Source organism: Leishmania infantum, chromosome 23 (genome assembly GCF_000002875.2).
Source record: "Leishmania infantum JPCM5 genome chromosome 23".
NCBI classification, from domain to species: domain Eukaryota; phylum Euglenozoa; class Kinetoplastea; order Trypanosomatida; family Trypanosomatidae; genus Leishmania; species Leishmania infantum.
Genome location: NC_009407.2, coordinates 538,357 through 554,031, shown reverse-complemented (window position 1 = coordinate 554,031; position 15,675 = coordinate 538,357). Strand labels below are relative to the sequence as shown.

Genomic DNA, 15,675 nt, shown 5'->3' with positions numbered 1-15,675 from the left:
CAAACAAAAGGCCATGGCGGCCCCTTTTTGCGCGTCTGCCAGGCGGCGCTGTGACACCAGCGGGGCGCTCGCGAAACTTTTTTTGTCGCACCGCAGCGGCCGCGTAGCTTTTGTCAAAAAAACAGCGCCATTCTTGAAGGTGGGATCTGGGGAAAGGCGCCCCGACCCCCTTTTCCACCCTGCCGGGCGGCGCCGCGGGCCCGCGCGCGCCACGAGGTTGGCAAATGGCCGAGGCCCCTGGCCGCCCCAAAATATGCACAAAGCGGCAAAAGAAGCTTGGAAAAAAGGGCCCTTACACCCGTGCCAAAGCACGAAAAAAAGCGCACTTTTATTCAACCAAACAATTCATCCGCTTTCTTCCACTTACAAATGGGCAAAAGAGCCGTTATTTTCAAAGCGCCAGTCGTGCCCAACGGTGTCTGTTAACAAAAAGCGCCCCGTCCCCCTCACCCGGGCACCGTGTTTACGCAAGCCGAAGCAAATGGGCACACATGATTGCGCGTCTCCCTTGGTATTGGTTTTGCGTCCTTGGTTTGCCTTTTGCAATCCCACAGAAAAGGGTGTGGGAAAAAAAACGCTTAGCGACACAGTCGGCCCAAAGGGTAAAATGCCAGGCGTTGCGGTTGCTGCTAAAACGTTTGCGAGCAGATTTTTTTTTCCAATATCTACTATTTCCTTTTTATTTTAGCACTTTTCGGGAAATTAGCGATTCATCAAGGGAGGCCGGCGCAGACAGCTTCTTTTAGCCGTCCCAGGGTTGATGGCAAACAGCCGCCGGCCGCCTTGCCTGGATACTAAAAAAATCTCCTGAAGCAAAAAAAGCAATGCGAGGAGAAACGCGCCAGCGTTTTCTAGATGCTTTGGCCTTTATGCCTAAATTTTGAAGAATGCTGTGCCTGCTAAGAAAAAATAGCGGGAGCTGGCAGGTATTTCCGCCGAGAAAATTTGAGGAGGCGAACGCGTGTTGGATTTCTGTTTTTCTTGCGGGTTTTTTTAGGCTGCGCGCGCACCCGTTAACAATTATCAACTCTGATTCCGGCCTTTGAAGCAACGCCAAGCCCCTTCATCGTAGGCCGCCTTGCGTCTACCTTGGGGGCGCGCCGCGAAGCTTATATAGGGCGGGGGTCGCTGTAAAGAAATGGTGGCGGAGAAAAGGTAGGCAGTAGCTTTGAAAAAAGGCAAAAATTCGTGTTTTTGATAATGCTCTGTATTTTTAAGGTGTGGGGGTCAGTGCGTGCCTGGAGGTGGTGCGGTCAAATATTTTTTGCCGCGACGTTCTGTTTGCTTCTTCCGGTGGGGTCGGGTCCTGGCTTGTGTTTTTTCATGCGATATAGGGTTTTCTTTGGCTGTTAAAAGATTATGCGGTGCGGAAAGAAGTGCGTAAAATCACTGAAAGGAGCAAGCAAACGTTTTTGTGATTTTTTCTGCCAGGCATGTGCGGCCGCTAGTCTCTCCTCTTCAAAAAATGCTTTTTAGAAGGGGCAGACAGAGCTGGCAGACGCACCGGCTACAGTGCAGGTTTTTGCCATGGTGTCTTCTCAGCTTTTTCCGGTCAACAGAGGGGGGTCAGGAGAAAGATTACGAGGGTTGTGGTGGTTTTAGGGGCTGATTCCGTGGCCGCCAGGAATATGGAAAGAGGTACCGCTGCACTGTTAAAGAGCTTGCGGGTAGTTTTGGGCAGCTCCCGCAGATTTCTGCACATGCTGTGAATGGTGCAGCGGTGGGTTTACCTGTGACGCAGCGGGGTGATGCTTTTTACGCTGAATGTCACGCTTATAACGTGAACATGGTTAAATGATGCTAGAAGAATCTGACAGTCACCCATGCCGCATGGATCTGTGCATCGGGAGGCCATCCGAAGGGAAGGTAGGGGGGGGGGGTGGCTGCGGGTGAAGTACCTGAAAGCACAGCTTCGAGCTCGAAGAGGGTAGGCACGCCAAGGCTTGAAGTGCGCAAACAGCTCTTTAAAGCCAATAGCCGCGCAGATTGTCTTCTTTGCCGCCGCAACGCTCATCAGGTAGAGCAAATCATTGGATGCACGCGCAGTCCTTGCTGCTATGAATTGGTGTCTTTCACGTCGTTGGCGCTTCCGTCTTTGACTTCTTTCTGCCTCCCTTCTTCCGCGGGTTCATATCAGGTGCCGCGCAGAGCCCCGTAATAGTATGCCTATCATTCCTGCGAAAAATGAACTGGCCTCTGTTTACGAGAGCATTCGAATTACTTTGTCTAAAATACAAGAAGATTCTGCAAAGAGGAGTAGCCAAGAGCAGCAGCTGATCTCATCAGTGGCGAGCGCTAAGTGCCTAGCTGGCATTTTCTCAGCGCATCCTCCAACCAACAATGAAGTAGTGCGGGCTCTCAAAAGTGCCGGTGAAGAAGAGCAGGTGGAAGCAGAGTGTCTGCAGCGCTACCGGCGGTTTGTAGAAGCGAAAAAGCGCTGCTTTACTTCTGTGGAGGCTGACCTGCGGTCTGTATCCAAGGTGCTCTCCGGTGTTTTGGCAGCCAACGAAAAAGTGGAGGAGCCCACTAGTGGCGATCACCGTCCTGAGGTGCAGGAAAATCAATGCGATGCTGAGTTGCTGCACTTGTTTCGTCTGTGGCGCACGGTCGTGTGCTTGCACGATTTAGTGCTAGGCTCGTTAATCAAAAGGGGTTTTGATGATCCTCCATGCGAACTTCAGCGTTTCAGTGCCGATGAAGAGAGATCTTATGCTCGTGAATCAGCGTTGAGGAATACTGTCGCCGATACAGAAAAAATGCTTCTTGCGATCCGGAAGCGCTGGAGAGCCCTAACTGCGGAAGCGGAGGCAGTGCGTGCCACAGCGGAAAGCATGACACCTCTGCCATTTTCGGATGAAGCCACTGCTCTGATTGCGAATGAAAAAGACGAGCCTCTTGTCGTGAGCATAAGTCAAGGACTTCATGAGCTGCAGCAATCCAGCGATCGTCTGAGAAAGAAAAAGGTTGCCGTTGATGAAGGCGCTGCAGCTCTGATAGAAAAGGTGAGAAGCCTAAGCTCGCAAACAGCAGCCTGCCGCTGCTCTGTGGAGGCATTTTCACAGCGCTCTAGAGAAGCTGCGGATGATGCTAACAGTTTGATGAGTGCGAAAGCGAGAGCTCTCCAGGAACTGCATCGAAAAGCACAAGAATGCGCATCGGAGCAGGGACTTCTTGACAGAGATATCGGCAGCTACAAGCAGCTGTGTGCACTTCTTGTGGAGTGGGTAGAAAAAGAAAATTCGGATGCGGAGCGTATTGTAGCAGCTGAGAAAGCGTATCATTCTTTGCTTTCCAAAGAAAGAACGCAACAAGAGAAACTCACTTGTCTGCGGTTGGCAATAAAAAACCTTGAGAGTCAAGTGCGTGATGCTTCAATAGAAAAACAACGCATTGTAGGCGAAGTGCAATACTTGTCGAAGCTGGTTTCCAATCCCACTGTGGTGAAGCAGGTGCTGGCCAGGGCAACCGAGGAGTTCCATCCTGAGCGTGAAGTGACCGCAGTTCATAACTATCTGAGATTTGTACAAAAGGCTCGTCTGAAAAGACATACTTCCCACGAGTAATATCGGGTATTTAGACTTCTTCGAATTCGCTTGTCGCATCTACCAAGCAATACGACTGTGACCTTACCTCTTCACTTGCCATGTTTGGTTTTCTCTTTAGCTTGTACGCGGTAAATTCCCTATCTTGAAGCACTCAGGCTCAGTGTGCAGAATCCCCCCAAAACAAAACCAAATGACGAGCAAAGACAACAACAAAAATATTTACCATTAACATTCGAACGCTACAAAGCAATGATCTGCTTCGACCCTCGATGAAGTCGCCTTCAACCCACGGTTGCCTCAAGGCGATTGACATCCATTACGCCAAGTTTTCCGCCTCTTTTGTTCAAAATTTGGCGCATTTACAATAATGTTTTTGTCCACTTTGAAGAAAAACGACCTTTGAGCCTCCCCCTTTTTTTTTCGTATGCTTGCTAACGTTCGCCGAAAGCTCAGAATTGTAATGACTGCACCAAGTCCTTCTACCGCAGCTGTAGATTCTACAAATGAGCTGCTAGACGTCATGGATAGCAATGTGAAAAACGCATCTGCTTCCTCTATAGGAAGTGAGATATCGGCTTCAGGACTTAAGCGTTCATCAGACTTAGCTCCCGCATCTGCAGCTGGTGCGGAGAAGGCGAGCGCCACAAGTGAGGCAGCTCTGGAGCCCTCTACAGGGCACATGGAAAACTCTTATTTTACCAGCGCAATGGCTCACGGCAACGTTGATGCTGTACGAAAGGAAATGCAAACTCAGGAAAAGATAATTGCCACTCTACAGCGGGACAACGAATCACTCCTGAGAGAGAAGAAGGAAATTCTCAGTCGATTCAAGCGGCTGGAGCATGATTTCGAGCACCTAGAAGCAAAGCACAGCTTGCTTCTCAGTGCACAGCAGGACTTTGCGGCACGGTCAAGCATGCATACAGCAAATGACTCTGCCAAGATCGTGAATCTCCAAGCACAAGTCGAAGAGCTTCAAACCAATTTGGAGACGGAAAAAAGGCGATGTGCTCTACTGCTCCAAGAAAGGAACGACCTGGCTCAGTCTAAAAGCGATACTCCTAGTCTTGTCGGCAGCGCCGAAATCACTAATGTGGCTGTGGTGAGGGAGCAGCAAGGCAGGAGCGAAGATATGGTGGCGAAGTTGCGTGAGTCTCAACGTATTCACAGCATTCAGAAAAGCACCATCGATGCATTACACTCAGAGGTTACCCGCTTAGAGTCTGAGAGGAAGGTCTCACATAGCCGAGAGAACAACTTGTTGCGCGAAGTGGACAGCCTGCGAACGCAAGTGCGGGATTTGGAATCGGCTCTGCAGCAGAAGAAAGGGAGCATCAGGGAACTTATCAGCAGCTGCCAGGCGGGCAGTGCCAACGCACAGCGCCTTAAGAAGCAAGAGAGTCGAATTCGTTTGTTAGAGAAAGCCTTGCTAGAAAAGGACGAGTTCACTAAGAGAGCAATGGAAGAGCTCCGCGCAGAAACAAAGAAAGTGTGTGAGCGCTATCAAAGTACCATTGCTGAGTTGCGGCAGCGTTTGGAAGTCCCCAAGGATGATCCCGAGCGGCGAAGACGTATTAGCACTCTCGAAAGGGAGAACCTCGACCTTCGTGGTGGACTTGGAGGTGCCTCTGTTTCGTTAGCCGTAGAAAGTGGCCAACCGGTGCAGAAGATAGCCACTGAGCCCAAGCACCATACGGACGTGACTAACAAGACCGACAAACCCGCCGGGCAGGCTCTTAAGGCGCATGGCTCTCACGAGCTTGAAGTTACACACCTTCAATCCGTCATTGAGCGACTCCGCGCAGAAATATGCGAACACAAGCACCGAAACATCACGCTTCAGAGCAAACTCGACAGCATCCACGCTGAGTGGGATGCTAGACTTGCCGAGATGAAAACCAATTTCGCTCTTCAAATACAGACCCTGCGATCTGCCCATAATGAAGAGCTGAGTCGCCTTGAGGCCAGTCATCAATCTCAGCTGCAAGAGATTTCGAAGTGCTCAAAGGCAGGTAGAGATAGCTTGGCATCCAGGCTCTCTCGAGTTGTCGAAGAAAAGGGATATGATGCCTCCCTTATTGCCATTGGGGAGAGGCTCTGCTTTTTGGAGAAGCTGTATTGTCAAAAAGAGGAAGAAAAGACGCACGAGCTTCTAGAAATGAAGCGCGTAGCCGAGCTGGAGATGAAGATTCAAAAGGAGAAGACTGATTTACTGCTAGAGCAGAAAAACACACAAATCAAGCGGTTTCAGGTCCAGCTGGACGAGCTGCTGGCAGCTCTCTCGATTCTGCAGGCCACATCGTGAGGCATTCCAGAGTAGATTCTTTTTTTTTTCGCGCTTTTTAGATTGGCTTTTTTTTTGGGTGCCCTTCAGGGTTCAGTGGACTGCGAGAGCACTGACAGAGCAATGAGCCTGCTTTCCGCCAGCGAAAAAGAGAGGTGCCTGTTTGAGCAGAAGCTTTGCGCTTTTGTAGTCCAACGTAACTTGTACCATCTCGCCGTGTCCAGAACTCTCTTGGCGCCTCTCGCTTATGTGAGTGTATCTGAGGCGAGGGCACTGATGCAATACCAAGCCCTCTTCGATTTCCTCTTTGAATATTCCTTGCATCAACTCTGTCCGCCTTTTACGACTTTCTCTCTTTTTGTTTTCGAACATGCAATGCACGCCACTTCTTTCGTGTTTCCTCACCATCAGATTGGAAACATGGCTTTTCCATACATTTCGGACTTTTTTGGTCTCTACCCATGTTTTTCTGCGTCGATGGAGTGCGCTACGACGCCCATCTTGAATCCAATATTCACAGGCACAGATATCAATACAGTGCAAAGAAGTAATTGATGCGTCTCAGGATTTTTGAGCGCCACACTCGTGAGGTGGAGTAGTTCAGCAAAGAGGGCCACATATTGCTCCGGCGTGGCATCAACGAGATGTCGAACTGGGCAGATGCTGAGGTTGCCGCGCTTAAAGGTTCTCAGTCGCTGATGCTGAAGGGCTTTCGGTAGTTTCTGTCGCTGCAGCGGTCCTACCTTCGCGCCTCTCACCCCCTTCCACATCAAATGGACTGTGGCTTCCATATGCCTCCCGTTCTGGCCGCGGTGAAGAATTAGGGACACTGCGGCAGCTGTTGGGTATATTTGGCGGTAGAAGCGATGGGGTCTCAGTGGAGCATCGCGACGGGTAAGCTGCACATGCTTACCCAGCAGCAGATGACGGTGTGCCCGCCGAACACGTGCCACTGCGGCGGCGTAGGGGCCTTCTGGGGCGTCACTGAATCTCTGACCTACCAATATGTGCCGCATGCGCGTGACATCAGTGAGGAGTGGGCGTATCTATAATCGGCATTTCACGGTAAGACAGGTGCGTGCCAAAGCTTAAGCGCGATAAAAAGTGGCCAGGGTGTCGCTCTGCGTCCAGTTATCAGCCAAGAGGCTTTGATGGATGCCGTTGCGTTCAAGAGGCCTATCAACGTCAGTGTGGATGCTTCGATGTTGCCAAGCCACACTGAAGGCCTTTTCAACGACAGCGACTGCTCCGAGAAAATCACGCAACATCACTCCTGCAGTTTGGTGTGCACGGGCACGACTACCAGCCTGGTAAGGATGACAGGATTACTCGAAGTTCTGCGGGATAATGGTGAGGTGAGGACGGCTGCATGCGCCTTCTCCCTGAAAGGGAGCCGCACTGCGGGTGGTCGGTACACGCGTTTTCTGGCGCCGCGTGCAACGGCGACCATGACCAGGAGTGGACCTGCGGTATGTGAGGTATGATCTCCAGCTCCACATACACTGTGATCGACGGTGCTTCAACTGAGTTTTGCTCACTCCTATTTCGGGCGCCCTTTTGCGTTGACGTTCACTGCTTTTCCGCCTTCCTCACTCCTGTAATGACCCCTAATGGCGAGGGACACACCCCTCTCGGTGCGTGGTGTCTCAGGGCCCAGTGCCCCCACTCTGTGTGGGGAAGCCACGCAGCCCCCACCTAACCCCTGCCAATGCCGAACCACCTCTGGTGGTGGCAGGGGCAAGCACCTACGAGCTGGGGGGGTCAGAGCGCTTCATCGCCACGGATATCGGCGGTCGGGTCCTGGACGGCGGTGCGTCAGAGCGGGCTGCGACAGCGCACGCGTCCGTGCCACCCATGTGATGGACAGCGTGTCAGCGTGACTCGAGCTATCCCACGCCGGGCCGTCGCACTGCCTGCTGCTGGGGAGCCTGCGCCATCGCGAGGGATGCACCAGGGGTGGCAACCGGCACGATGGGAGCGACTGTGAGGCGACCTGGGAGGCGGGTGGGCGGGGTATGAGGCAGCGGCCGTGCTCGCAGATGACTGAGCCGGCGCACTGCCGTAGCGCGTGTGTACCGCTACTTCGCACCACGCGGGATGGGCCTGTGGCAGGCCGGGCCGAGTGGATTGGAGCGCATGTTGCACGGCATGGTGGACGCGTTGAGGGAAAAAGCGATATTTGAATCTCCCGCTGGCGGTTGTGGGGTCTGCTGCTCGAAGTTAATGTACATACGGATTGGAATGGTTCAGCGCTCCACCTTTCCTTTTCCCTTTTTTCTACTCTCTATACTGCTGGGCGACAACAAAAGGGCAGAAGCACTCAACTGGTAGGAAGAGACACAGTGTCCATTACAGAGAAGAAGCACTGGCATGCCCAGCCACGGCGAACGCGGCCATGAAGCATATTAACGTTGAAACGGCGGCGAGGGAGCAGCTCGTCGACTTTATTCGCCGCATGCATCCACAGCTGCGGCGGGAGCAAGAGCGAGTGCGCGAGTTGGAGTCGCAAATTAGTGGCCTTCAGGCCTTCATTCAAGAAAAGAACGCCGAGATTCGAGAGCTTCGCATGCAGAGCGACAGACTGACAGAGAAGTCTGCAAGTGACGAGGAAACCATTAGCACCTTAATCAAACAGATGGAGGAAATGCGCTCTGTGGAGTCGCCTTCGTCCAGCGTAGTACCGCTTAGCGCCACCACTACAGTCCAGCGCGGCCGAACGGCCGAACATGGAAAAGGGAAGTCGCACCCCTCTGCCAATGCAGGAGGTGGCGAGTACACGCCTGAGACGCTCCGACCGCTTGAAGTCGGAAACGGCGACGGGGGTCGCTCACCCGCTCTTACACCGATACCTCTCAAGGTTAATACGGAGAGCGCGCTGGCACAAGTGAAGTCGCAAAACGCCGCCGCCGCCGCCACCGCCATTGCCGGCAAGATGGAGGAGATAGCTAACCTGGAAAAGAAGGTGCGAGAGCTGATGGAGGTGAATGCGTTCTACTCCGCTATTGTCTCTCAGCACGACCAGGAGGAAAAGGTGCGCATGAGTCAAGCACTGGCATGCCGCAGTGGGCACTCCGATGATCACGTAGCTGGTCTTCGTCAGGAGGTTGAACGGTTGCAGCTTCGCATCTCTACCATGGCCGGCCATGGCGAGAAGCTGCAGCGCATCATCAGGGCGGTAGAGTGTGAGAAGGCTGCGCTGAGGGAGGAGAACGAGGCTCTTAAAAGGGAGTCCATGGTGCTGGAGGCAGAGATGGAGGAGATGACACGCGAGTACGCGCGGACTCGAAAGTCGCTCGTAGCGGCGGCGACAGCTGTACAGCCCTCTGACTCGCTGAAGCGGTCGTTTGCATTCGCGGAGGATGTGCCACAAGCACGGGCTGCCTCGGCGCCCCAACACGGACTCACGCGAGAGCCGCCGTCCAGAGGATCAACCGCGACCGTCGACGCCTACTCGCAGCAGCCCGATCGCCGTGTTTCGTACCTCTCGACTGGCCCCGCGCCCTGCGTGTCCCCACTTGCGCGCGACGGAAAGCAGGGCATGATTGGCGGGGTAGCCACTTCAGCACAGACAGCGTCCAGCATTGCAACAACGCAGTCGCACTCGCGCTTCACCTTCCGATCGCTTCGTCCGATACGCGTGCGCAACCCGGACGCGCACGAAAGGGAGCTGCTAGATCGGATACATTTATACGAGGAGCAGTTTGCCCAGATGGAGGCGTTTGAGGCGGATCGGCAGCGCAGCTTTGATGAAATGGAGCGGAACCGAGCGGAGCTCTTCGTTTCAATGAACAGTCAGCTCGAAAAGCAGCGAAAAGAGATCCACCGACTACGCAAGCTGCACGAGGAGACATCTCTCAAGTCCTCTGTTACAGCGCATCCATCACGCAGTCACTCCTTTGTGTCCTGGCCGAACAGAGAAGAGGAAGAGGAGAGAGGCAGCTTGCGCCGCCGTGGGTCACCATCCCCTGTAGAACGTTGTCTCACGGCAGTGCCAATAGGCTCGCATTCACTGCGCTTCGTCGACTCTTCTGACGGTTTAGACGCTGCGGATGACACTACTGCAGCGTGGGCCAACGAGCGAGAGAGTGTCCTCTCACATGAGCGTCATGGGCGGCAGGTCACCTCGGGGGCTTCATCTGTCTCTTTCAGCCCTCTCGATGAGCTTATGTGGCGCGAAAAACACGAACGCTCGAACATCTGTGTGAAGGCTGTTGAGGAAGAGCTGCAACTCTTTGTTGGCATGCACGCTGCCACCGTCCGGCTCTCTACCGGCGCACTGGAGGCGCGTGAGGCTCAGCTACTTCGCGAGACGACTGACCTGAAGAAGGTTGTGGACGCGTTGCAGACGCGCGTCGTCGGCCTCGAAGCACAGCTGGTCAGCACAAGAGAGGCGGAGAAGGTGGTCGCAGGGGACGCGACGGAGTCGGAAGCGATGGCGATGACAGGCGCTGGAGACGCAGACTCACCCGACACGAATTTGTCGCATATTTCCACAGAGCTGTGGAAAGGCAAAGCATTACACACGGCGCTTATGGCGTTGGAAGCATACGGCACCGTTTTGAAGTATCACACAGAGTCTATCAAGGGCTGTCGATTGAACAGCTCTGGCGCCGAGGAGGCGGCGGTTTCAGAAGAAGGTTGCATGGATGCTGAGATTGCACGGGATCTGGAGGAGGTAAAGATGGCGCTTGTTGCAGCTCGGTTCCCGCCGCAGTTGCAGCGATCGTTTCCTCAAGCAGTAACGCCTCATCTCTACGGCGACTCAACTGCATCAAGGACTGTGGGTGAACTCTTCAAAACTTGCCAAGCCAACACAGACGCCTGCGACGGGGCAGAGGTAGTGGGGGCTGGCAGCAGGGACCAAACCTCTTTGCACCCAGCCCCACCGCAGCCCCTTTCCCTACTTACGCAAACGCAGATTACGCCATCGTCGTCTCACACTGACAGTGCGGACAGAGAAGAGGTCATGCACGGGATGGCCGGAATTGTGGGACAGGTGGACGTGATTTCTTATATCCCGCCTGATATCTTTTCGAATAAGCAGGCAGTGGTGCGAAACCCACGGAACGCCGTCAGCAGCGTAAACGGCGGAATTCAGGAAGAAAGGATGGATGAGGACAGCGGGTCGATGGCCGCACCATCTCACGATGACGCTGAGAAGGCAGTTTTCATAGTCACCGAAGCCCTTGGTGACGACGCAGTTCCACTGCCTCTGAGCACCGCAGAAGCTGTCACTGATACATCACCGCTTCAGGACTCTCTTAAGGAGGAGAATCCCCACAGCTTGACTGCGACGAGCGACGACGGGGACGCGAGCGCCGGTATGAATTTATCCTCAGAACCTCGCCAAGCTCAGTCGTCAGTTTCCGAGAGCGCTCGCCAAGATAAGGAGGATGATGCTCGGAGGGAGGAGCAACTCTCAGATGATTCCGAGGATGACAGCTCGATGGCGCATGACAACGGTACGCTGAGCTCCACCTCGCTGTTGGAGGTCACGGCGGGAGAGGAGGTGGAGTTCCTCGCACAACTGGAGAAAGAGATGGCGAAGGGCGGGTCGGAAATGGTAACGGAGCCGATCGACGACGAGGATGGGATAGTGGCCTCGCCAGAAGACCGTGACATCAATGGTGGCGGGGAGGACCGCGAGGCGGGCTGCGGCGAAAGCCAGCGTGCAGGCAGTGAAGTCGCCGCAGCGGAGGCCTCGTCCACGGCCAGTGTGTCGCCGTCGCCTTGTGGTGCTGATGGACAGCAGCAAAGCCGCCGAGGTGGTGCCTCTCAAGAAAAGCAAGAGCTCGACCCTGCCGTCCTCGAAGCTGAGCTCGACGAAGCCGCGTCGCCAGCGGAGTCGTCTGACGGACGGGCTGGTAAATCTGCTGCAGCTTCCTCGCTGTCGCCGGACCGCGACGATGTGTCAGAGGAGCGGTCTTCTTCCACATCTCGTCTGAGCACTACTTCCTCCTCGTCGTCCTCCTCGGGTGCCGGTGCGTCGACCTCGATGGAAGGCGTCCATTTCGAGTCTGCTGTTGAGCGTGATCACCCCGCACCACAGATCCCTGCTTCTGTGGCAGGACCGCCGCCGTCCCTTCCGCCAATTTCTTTAGAAGCGCTTTTCGGGGCCTCTGCAGTCATCGCTGATTCCCCCTCCACAAGGCACAACGGCGACCGCCAGCCCTTCCCTGCTTCACCCGCATCGCGCCGCTCTCCTCGGTTCCCCGATCCCAACGTGTCACCCCAGACTGCCAATCTCGACCATGCGATGAGGCCTACCACGCCTCCCAATAGCATATTCCCGCCTTATGTGCAACAGACTCCTTCGGGTACGTACTTCTCGTTGCCCCGATCCGAAGACCAACAACTGAAGCCAGCAGGTGGCACCGAGGGCCCCCAGTCGCACGGATCCCCCTCCGAAGATGACTTCGAGGCGGGGTTTGATCCTTTTGCGTAAGGCGAGTGTGCGCTCTTTTTGTCTTCCACGTGACCACTCTGTGCCGTCCAACATGAGTTACACTCCAGTCGACCTGTCACGGGCCCCCATCGCGTGGCACGACCCTCGGGGCGGCGCTCAGGCTCTCCGCGCCAGCAGGCAGTGCGACGGCCCGGCGTGGGATAGCTCGAGTCACGCTGACACGCTGTCCATCACATGGGTGGCACGGACGCGTGCGCTGTCGCAGCCCGCTCTGACGCACCGCCGTCCAGGACCCGACCGCCGATATCCGTGGCGATGAAGCGCTCTGACCCCCCCCCCCCCAGCTCGTAGGTGCTTGCCCCTGCCACCACCAGAGGTGGTTCGGCATTGGCAGGGGTTAGGTGGGGGCTGCGTGGCTTCCCCACACAGAGTGGGGGCACTGGACCCTGAGACACCACGCACCGAAATGGGTGTGTCCCTCGCCGTCAGGCCAGAGTGTGCTCTTACGCAGATGTGATGCGACGTTGAGCATTAGACAGCAGCGCCCGGCTTTTCCATAGTGCTGAGGACGTGTGCGTGCGCGAGCGCGGTTGCGGCGACTCTTTGCTGCTGCTGTACTCCTCCTTTTACTGCTTCGGCTGCGCTTTGTGCTTCTCCGGCGTGTATTGTTGGCGCGCCTGCAGCGTAGCGCTCTTCAAAGTTGGCATCCCCCACTACTCCCCCCATCCTTGCGTTTGCGTTCTCGCCCTTTGGTATGTATTCGTCTTTCCGCTGTCTTGTAGGTTAGAGATGGGGGAGGAGAGGAAATGGGGACTGAAAAGAACACAAAAAGAAAATCCGCTTCTTCGTGTTGCGAAGATGCTGACGTGTTGCAGGCTTGTGCTTGTGTCTCTGTGTGTGTGTGTGTGCACGTTGACGTGGCTGCGTGCATAGTGTCCAGGTTGACTGGCCCTCCTCATTTCCCTTCCCCCTTGCTCTACCGTTCCTAGCATTTTGCTATCGATGTGTGTGTATTTTCTTGCCTGTCGTTTCTGTCTTCGAACTCCTGCATTAGTGTCGCGACGTATGTTTTTGTCCCCGTTCTCTTTTTGCGTTTTTTTTTTGGTTTGACGTCGCTGTGGCTGCCTGCTTTTTTTTGTATTTGTTTGTTGCTTTCTTGTGTGGTGCTGCCACCCCGGTAAAGGAGAGCTGACGGCGCACAGGGTTTCGACAAGAACTGCATTGTTCAGCGTAGCTTGCGGCGGTGCATCGTGAGAAGAATAAAAGAAGGGACCAACACCACGCGTGGCTCGCCTCGCTTTGGCACATTCCATCCGACGCGATTTTCCCCGAGCATTCGCGAGAGGGAGAGACGTCTGTCTTGCTGTGTCCCTCTGGACAGGTGCACACGCCCACTGCAGCAAAGGAATACTCTCGCGCTGCCCACCACTCTATCTAGCCGAGCGGCACATGGTACTCGTGGCGCGCGAATATCCTTTCTCCTAGCTCCCTCTTTGATTTGTGGCCATTTCTCGAGCGGCATCTTCTGTCCGTTGCGCAGCGTCTCTGTTGGCGCAGATATACGTACACACATAGACCCCCCACCCCCTTCTGTTCGTAGACACATGCACACGCATGCATGCAAAGCATAGACGCATCCGAAAAGATTAACTTAGGAGTACCACATAGAGCGCGGACCACAACGGAACATGTCTGCTAGATCTGCAGCTCTCAGTGGTCGTAAGGAGCTACTTCAATGGCTGAACAAGTTGTGCGATGCAGACTATCCTGCGGTGGAGTCGCTCCGCGATGGGGCAGCGTACTGCACCATTGTTGAGGCTGCAGTGAACCGCGTAGCCCAGAACTGCGCAGCAACACAGTCGTCTGAGGCCCCCGTTACGAAGAGCTGCGCAGACCGGGCGCACGTGTACCTGGGAAAGCTGGACTGGTCCGCCACAGCAGCTGTCTGCGAAAACGCTGATCCGTCACGTGATTCAGTCTCTGTACGTGAAGTATGTTTTCACAACATGAGACTCCTGCAGGACATGCTGCAGGAGTGCGTACCCGCCGAGCACCGGAACACGGTGGACGCAAATCGGCTTGCCACCGGGAAGTTGCAGGACCACGTGGTACTGCTGCGGTGGTTGTACTTGTTCATGTCAAAGGTACTAGCACAGTACTCGAAAAAGGCACTGGAGAAGAAGGCAGGAGTTGTAGCAGGCACCGTAGAGGGTGTCAAGCTGAACCGCACAGTGCGGCTGCGCAGTCGCCAGGCAAGCAGCAGTGATCATCGGGGAGCTCGAGGGTTGGCCCAACCGCACGAAAACAAGAATGACCTCATGAGGGAAGAAAACAGTACGACACCTCGCTGGCTGCACGCAGCCCGCAGCCCGTCTGGTACATCTTCGCGAGAGAGAGCACACCGCGATCGCGGTGATTCGGCGCGGGACAGTAATTCGCCATTTCGCACACCCACCGGGTCCAACGGCGGCCCCGCACCCGCGCATACCTCGTCTAGAGGTGGCTTACCAGACGCAGGCATCACGACTAGCTCAACCTCAGCGCGTGCAACACCGGCAACCGGTCCCGCGAAAGGTTATGTATCGGAATCTGCCCAAGAGGTTCTTCGCGAAAGGACTGTTCATGCACACTACACGCGCGGGACCATCGCCGTTCCTGAAGTTTTCCGCTCAACCCTCGTGCACTTGCGAGATGAAGTGGAGGAGCTGGAGAGGCAAGTGCTCTGCGCACAGGAGCGCCACAACTACCACCTCACACACCGAGCAAGTGAAGGAGAAACGGACCGTGTGCTCAGTGTAGCAGCAGCCAAGTACGACCAGGACACCAGTCTTGGTGAAGAGGGCCGTGAAACTCTCTCTCTGGAGGAGCTAGGGGAGCTGCTGGAGGAGAGAGATCGCTTGGCACAGCAGTATGCAACGGTGGACGCTGTTGTGACGCGAGCACTGCAATCGGCCAGGAGTCAAGGCAAACCAATACCACCGCTTCTGCGCGACCTCGTGGAGCTGCTTCATCCTGCTTGATACCGAGAGGAGATGGAAAGGAAGCATCTTACTTCGCGGCCGGCCCTCCTTTCCTGTGACGTGTGCGTGCTCATGACAGACTATAGTGCTCTCAGCTGCGTCCTGCAGCCTTTCTCTACGACACTTCCCCTCTCCGCTCACTTACACGTGCTCTGACGCGCTAATGCACTTCCTCTCCTTCACTTGTGGCGTGGGGTAGGCGTTGGATCGATGGGACAAGGGTTCCTGTTATCGTGACCCAAACACCGCAGACTTGGACGAGAGAGATCTGCTTTCGAAGCCATGTATGAGGATGCGCGTCGAACATAACAGAGCATGTATTTCCTCTTCGAGTGCACTCTGTGTGAGAGACAATGGATTCATGAACGCGCAACGCCGCGGTGAATGACCATCGCCTTCCTCGTTTGAACTCGGCAGCGC

At 55.1% G+C, this 15,675-nt stretch overlaps 4 protein-coding genes across 4 annotated transcripts; all 4 read left to right on the top strand.

Moving 5' to 3' along the window:
- Positions 1–2,162: 2,162 nt before the first annotated feature.
- On the top strand, positions 2,163–3,563 carry LINJ_23_1380 (hypothetical protein, unknown function; the record flags this gene model as incomplete). Its single annotated transcript, XM_001465774.1, has 1 exon — positions 2,163–3,563. One exon carries the CDS (start codon positions 2,163–2,165, stop codon positions 3,561–3,563), a length of 1,401 nt encoding a protein of 466 aa, XP_001465811.1.
- Positions 3,564–3,969: 406 nt separating this feature from the next.
- On the top strand, positions 3,970–5,850 carry LINJ_23_1370 (conserved hypothetical protein; the record flags this gene model as incomplete). The annotated part of the gene is made up of 1 exon (XM_001465773.1): positions 3,970–5,850. The coding sequence occupies one exon, from the start codon at positions 3,970–3,972 to the stop codon at positions 5,848–5,850; it is 1,881 nt and encodes a 626-aa protein (XP_001465810.1).
- A 2,374-nt stretch (positions 5,851–8,224) lies between these two features.
- LINJ_23_1360 (conserved hypothetical protein) lies at positions 8,225–12,274 on the top strand (the record flags this gene model as incomplete). Its single annotated transcript, XM_001465772.1, has 1 exon — positions 8,225–12,274. One exon carries the CDS (start codon positions 8,225–8,227, stop codon positions 12,272–12,274), a length of 4,050 nt encoding a protein of 1,349 aa, XP_001465809.1.
- A 1,649-nt stretch (positions 12,275–13,923) lies between these two features.
- On the top strand, positions 13,924–15,255 carry LINJ_23_1350 (conserved hypothetical protein; the record flags this gene model as incomplete). Its single annotated transcript, XM_001465771.1, has 1 exon — positions 13,924–15,255. The coding sequence occupies one exon, from the start codon at positions 13,924–13,926 to the stop codon at positions 15,253–15,255; it is 1,332 nt and encodes a 443-aa protein (XP_001465808.1).
- Positions 15,256–15,675: the final 420 nt, after the last annotated feature.